The sequence below is a fragment of the Glycine max genome, chromosome 1 (genome assembly GCF_000004515.6).
Source record: "Glycine max cultivar Williams 82 chromosome 1, Glycine_max_v4.0, whole genome shotgun sequence".
Lineage (NCBI taxonomy): Eukaryota > Viridiplantae > Streptophyta > Magnoliopsida > Fabales > Fabaceae > Glycine > Glycine max.
The window spans coordinates 24,327,090-24,333,805 of NC_016088.4; the positions used below are offsets into that span (position 1 = coordinate 24,327,090).

Genomic DNA, 6,716 nt, shown 5'->3' on the forward strand with positions numbered 1-6,716 from the left:
TTACATTGCTCTCTACGCATTTTCATACTTTAAAAATAGCCTATGATATTTTCTTTATCAATATTATAAAAATTAAGAGGATAAAATAGTAAAATTAGTATTTTTTTTTTCATTTCTTATATTTTTTACATTTTTTAAAAAAAAAGTCTAGCGAGCAATATTTATTTTTTAACAGGAACAAATATTTTTTCTATTGCGCATATAAAAATAAAAATAAAATCCTCTAAGGACAATTGTCCCCACACCTATCCAAGTGCATCGACCACTACACCACCTTTGCATGAATAGACACATATTTTGATGAAATACCTTTAATTCATTTCCAAAATCTCTTACACTTTTCATTAATTAGATCTATGATGTAAATTCTATTTTTGAATATTTTCAATATTATTGGATTGTAATTCAACCTGCTAAGAGGACTGCTGCATATCATATTGCTTCTAGAGAGCGAAATGGTTTTACGGATGTTACAATTTGTGTATGCACGAGAACTCAATGCAGGATCACTCCTATTTGGTACAATAATGCATTAATAATGAAAAACATGGATCTCTGATCTCTAATATATGATGTAAAATTCCTCATCACATGTCCCCTCCCAATGACTTCTAGGAGTTGAAATTGAGCTACAAATTAGTTGACACTTTATTCTTTTAATAACATGGAAATTGTTGACATATTCTCTCTTTCAATAAATTACATTGACACTGCAAACTGTGTGTCAAAAATACGATTAAGAGTTGCAGCCAATCGAACTCCTCCTTGAGCTAACCGCAAATTGACTATCGGGTAACGAGACAAGAAGTATTCATCTGCAGAGTAGTACATTTTCATGGTATATATAGTTAAAGGTTAAACAAAATTGTCATGATACAATTAAAGATAAGTTATCTTTTTTTAGTACCTAAATATTTTATCATTTCTGTTTATAGTTCCTAATTTTTATTTTTATTTTCTTAATTCTTAAACATTTTTTTATGTCTCTGAAACTTTTTTATCTTTATTTTTAATTCTTTTAAGAAATTAAAATGTGGACAGAAAAAAAAAGTTAAGAAACAAAAAGTAAAAACAGTAAAAAAGATTAAAAAAACTAAAAACTAAATAAAAAAATTCAAAAACTAAAAATAAAAATATAAAAAATTTAAGGACTAAAAAAATAATAAATCATATCATTAACCATCAAAGCTCTCATCCTTACCCTCGAGTACTGAACCTTCAGTGGCATCTTTATACGCCCATTTACAGGCATCTTTGGCACTTTCGGTTGCATATCTAAAAAATTATTTGAACCATGTTAAGCACGTAAATTTTGAATAGACAATAGTGAAGTGTTTAAAATAATAGATGTTTACATTACTATTTTGCTTCTTTTTCTCTCTTACAAATAATGGGACAATTGTGATAAGATAATTCATTGATTTTTGGATGTATTTATTTTTTGAACAGTAAGAATTGAAGATGGTACAAAACAATTTACAATATTAAAAAAATTTAAAAGATAAAAAAAATCAAATAAAATAAATGATATGATAAAAAATATAGAAAAAAACAAAGACGAGGTACAAAAAATAGAAAAGTATGTGAGTGAACAAATAATATAACTTTTATAAATGGTGCAATATATGAATTTTTCTGGCTGCTGGATTTTGGGATCTAAACAAAGAAAAGAAGCTCTCTCTTTCTAAGCATGAGATGGACGCTACTATTTTCAGGCTCAAAAGGAAATTTTTTTTTTTTTTTTACTTGTAGATAGTTATTTTGATACTAGTATAACTTGTATAAGCATTAGTTCACGATTTTTAAAACAATTTGCAATTAGAATCTAAATTACTAAGGGAAACTAAAAATATAAATAAAATAAATTATTCCTAAAAATTAAGTAAATCCAATCATGCATTAAAAGAAAAGGGTATTAGAAATAAAAAGTAGAAAAAGAAGTTAAAAATATATTTTCGTTAGAAGCATTCCTTGAAATAAAATTTGTTTGATAACTGGTCCTACGAATATATAGATTCTAATGGTACATACATAGTTGGGCATGATATGTCATCGTTACTGCAACTCTCCCATTCTTCCACTTCATCGGCCCACACTTTCTGTTTATTCAAATAATAATAATAATTGAAAAAACATCAAACTTCAACGAATAAACAAATTAAATCTTTGAATTGAAAACAACAAATTAAAAGATGGTGCACACGATACCGTAATATTCCTTTGAATTGCATCAACGAAGTCTTCTATGTCATCATAGAATCTTTCAACTTCAGTCTCAATTATGCTTGCATCCCAAACCTGTGCGTGCGCATACAAATATATATATATATATATATATATATATATATTAGCGGAGTGTTAACAAATCATAAAATTGTTGTATGGTTGAGGAATATTAGAATTTGACTAACGTGGTGAAGATTTTGCTTTCTTCTGTACCAGCGAACATTGATTTCATTGCCACCCTTGTCTGAGAAAAAGCCACAATGTAGGGGCTGCAGATTAACCATGTATAAGTCATTCTTATATATTATGGTTTACCACATCGAAAATTAGATGGGAGCATGGTATATTGGTGATTTAAATTAATGGAAAAAAAATTATTTTTAGTTTCTATACTTTATAAAATTCTTGATTTTAGTACTTGTTATTATGAAATATTTTGGTCCTTCAACTATTAAAAATAAGTATTTTTAGTCCTTTAGGACATATACTATTAACACTATTTCATATTATGTATGGACTAAAAATATTAATTTTTTACAATTTAAAGACCAAAATAATCGATATATAATAAAATATAAACTAAACTAAGAATTTTACATACAAGAACTAAGTATATATTTTCCCCTAAATTAATTAATTAATCTTGCATAGGTCTACATAGATGCTTACCTGATGGACGTCTCCCAAAAAATGTGAAAGGAATAGAAGTGATTGAGTGAGATTATCTGATAGCAGGATGTTACCATATATTCAAAAGAAATTGTTAATTGTTAGTGTGAAAACAAGATATATAGAAAAACCATGGGGGTATTAGTTTGAAGCATAGATTTACATTTGGATTTAGTGTCACTGCCATACTCGAGGAGCTGGTTGGTGTAATTGGTAATTGCTGCCACAACGCATCGTCCCTTAATTCCAGTTTTTTTATCTACACAATCCCCTAAATAATGTTCACGCAGCAGGTTAGTACTACACCATAACATATATATATTAGACTAAATTAGAACTATCTTGGATCATGATCATGAGATTTAAAGAAATTATATATTTCTTTTTTAAAAAAACATAAACGTATTTTGTAAGATTTAAGAAAGTTGCATATGTTTTTACTGAAATTTAAGTAAATTACACATATTTTTTTAAAAAAAATATACACAAATTCTCTAAATATCGTCTAAGTAGTCTAAATATTTGATAGTAATAAGTTATGTGTATTTACTATTTTGATTTAAAAAAGACTAAAAAAGTGATGAAAAAAGTAAAAAAAAAATTGACACTTTCTTTAACATATATGCAAGTTTGGATATATCCAAATCTAATTTTGATAAAAAAAAATAATAAATTTAAATTTTTCGAGTAAAAAAAAAAGATAATTTTTTTATAGTGATGAATTTTGAATATTTTTATATTTATGAAAAAAAAATACGTATTTTAACTCTTTTAATCAAAATTGTCAACACACATAATTTGTTAATATTAAATGTTTAAATAATAATTATGGAGTTTATATAGATTTTAAAAACAGAAGAAAAACATGTTTAATTTTCTAAAATCTTAGGATATGCATTTGTAGGTTATACAAAAGTAGAAAAGACATGTCTAATTAATTTATTTTATATATTATCACATCATTTCATAAGTTGTTGGCATGATCTCTTATATCCATAAATTAATTGACATGCATAAAATTAATTATTTGGGATACGATGAGAAGTTTGATTATCTGAAAAAGGTATATTAATGGTTTTAATACAAATATCTTGTTGGTTTAACTGCTCAATTAGTATTTATACACACGTTTTTTAGTTATTAAACTTAGAAACTAGCTACTTATTTTAATATCTCCATACATATATGTACTTTTTAACTTATTTTAGTCATTTAGTATCTTAAAATGGATATCTATTGCAGGTTGCCAACCATACAGTGAGAACTGCATTTGTGCATGCAACAATATCAATTACTACATTTGGGTATGTATCTTCTTTTAATATGGAGTGAAACTGCCAACCTAAGCTTCATTCTAGAATGTGTTTGTTGTGACTTGTAAGGAATTAAGTAGTTCTGTGTCTTACTAGTTTGGTGCTTGTTCACTCCCTATTTTGGGAGGAAAATTTTCAGGCAAAGGCTGAAAGTTAGGGATTGTGATGTTGTTTTTGAACAACGATGACTTGTGTCATCTTTAACTGATTTCCAAGTATTTATTACTTATTTGTTAATTGGTATGCTTGGCCTGTGGAAGGTGACATTAATATGCAAATAGGCTAAAAGTCTTGGAGTGTAGGTTTATTAAGTATATAAAAAAAAAGTGTCTGAATGCGAATTGTGTTTAAGAATATAAGAAAATGCTTTCAACTTTTGGTTACATTAAAATAATAATAGAGGAAAAGGAATCACATAAAATTTATGTCTATTTTTTGTTAATGCCAATTCTTTTTCTTCACTTCAGGATTTCAACCAAACTTAGTGATATGGTGAGCAATAGCAGTACACGTAGTGCCCTTGAAGCTTTTGATAAGATGGAGGAAAAGGGTTAATTATAGATCCAAGGTGATTAATAACTAAACATATATATGGTAATATGGTGAGCAATATTACTATTGGCAATCTCGAAGGAAAGGTAGTTTTGACTATTATATTACAAGTTTTCTGTGAATTTGTTCAGTATGTAAAAGAAACTATCTTCGTCAATAGTACTAGCAAATGTGTCATGTATTTGTATATTTTTATTTTTAGTATTTTCTTAAACCCTAAACATTGAAATTGTATGCTAATATATTCTTTCCTATTTGATTTGTTTCTTAGTTGCATTTTCTTTTTTTTCATAATCATTTTGATAAAATAAAAAAAATTATTTGATTAATTGTGACTGTTTCAAAACCGCCAGAAAACACAAATTCAATAGAGTATATACATTTTGTGGCGTTTTGGAAACGGCAACAAAATTACTTACGAAAATACTAATATTCAACTAAAAACCGCCACAAAACATTACCGACAGTAGTTCTAACGATTAATCCCGACAGTTGAAAATATAATTTGTGAGAATGTTTAACCGTTATAAAATGTCATTTTAACGGCCACAAATGCCTTTTTTTTAAGTGTCTCTACAATTTTGGATAACAAAAACTAATATGGATTAAAAAAATATGTAACAGAAAAAGAGACTAAAACAAGTAATTTAAGTGTAGAGTATTAAGACTAAAGATTGCATGCGGGGTATAGGGAATAGGGATCAAATGAATAAACCTAGCTATCTGGACTCAATTTAAAACAAGTACAAGCGAAGGGTGAGTTGAGAGAAGAAGAATGAGAAAGAAAGTTACTTGTGTCCTTGTAATTGCAAACGGAGTCAGGAGTATTAGCAAAGTGCAAAGCAGAAGACCAAGGGAAGACAACCCTCAGACTATCTGCCCAAGAGCACTTGCTCGCCAAGTCATTATTGGCAGATTTGGGCAACAATTTCTTCACAGCCTTTGCAGCTGCAGTGCTGAGGCGAGCCTGGACAATAAATCCAATGAAAGAAAAAAAAATGTTAGTGACACTTGCACGTTCAAACACAACAAAAAGTATGTTGGGACAAACTTATTTAGAAATAATTTTAGAAGAAAAAAAATTGAAACAAATTTCTTCAGAAATTCAAATTAACTTATGCATAGATTAATTTATAGAAAATTTCTCATCTTTTAAAAAAAATTATGAGAGAATTTTTTGCAAATTAACTTGTGGATAAATTAATTTGAGTTTATGAAAAAGTTTATTTTATTATTTTTTTTCTCTTAGAAATACTTAAGGATAAGTTTATCTAAACAAACAACGTGGAGAAGAAACACGGAAATTGAAACAAGAAGCAAGCTAGGCACCTGAGCTATCTTACAAACAATGGCATGCCCATCATCTCCCCAACCGTGGGTATTTGAAAGCAAAAGCATGAACGAGATTATTGCCACAAGCTGAACTCTGTAACAACCCATTATTCTTTAATCTTCAAATGTATGCAAATAACCAGCATAGCCTGCTTTTCTAATATACGTATATATAAACCTGCTTGTATACATACATGTACTTAGATTAATTGAAATATGTAAAATATTTTAATATTTATTCTGACAATATATATATATATATATATATAAACACTCCGATGCATAACCTTCTTTTGCGTTTTGCGTTAAATGGCACGAGGGTGCAGGTAGAATAATGTTAATATATGTTATTTGGACGTTGAACACGTTTTTTCCTGGGGATAATATATATTTGAACACTTCATTGAGATGAGTAACGACTTTTGCACCTCCTGAAATATAAGTAAAAATAAAATTAATTTACACTCATTAATTAAATTAGTTAACATAATTCAATATTGATAGTCTCAATAAAAAAAAAAGTTAATTCTTCTACTAAAATATTTTTTACATTAATTATATAGGACAAAAAAAGATTAAGTTATCGGGACTAAAACTCTAATTAAATGAATGATATTTTAAAGA

At 27.6% G+C, this 6,716-nt stretch overlaps 1 protein-coding gene across 1 annotated transcript; it reads right to left on the reverse strand.

Annotated features, from left to right (window-relative positions):
* Positions 1-404: 404 nt before the first annotated feature.
* On the reverse strand, positions 405-6,394 carry LOC100813891 (endonuclease 2). The gene is made up of 9 exons (XM_003516787.5): positions 6,090-6,394; positions 5,553-5,727; positions 3,059-3,166; positions 2,896-2,951; positions 2,412-2,495; positions 2,209-2,298; positions 2,032-2,099; positions 1,202-1,275; positions 405-815 (listed from the first exon to the last, which is right to left on the reverse strand). Exons 1-9 carry the CDS (start codon positions 6,198-6,200, stop codon positions 700-702), a joined length of 882 nt encoding a protein of 293 aa, XP_003516835.1. The 5' UTR covers positions 6,201-6,394; the 3' UTR covers positions 405-699.
* Positions 6,395-6,716: the final 322 nt, after the last annotated feature.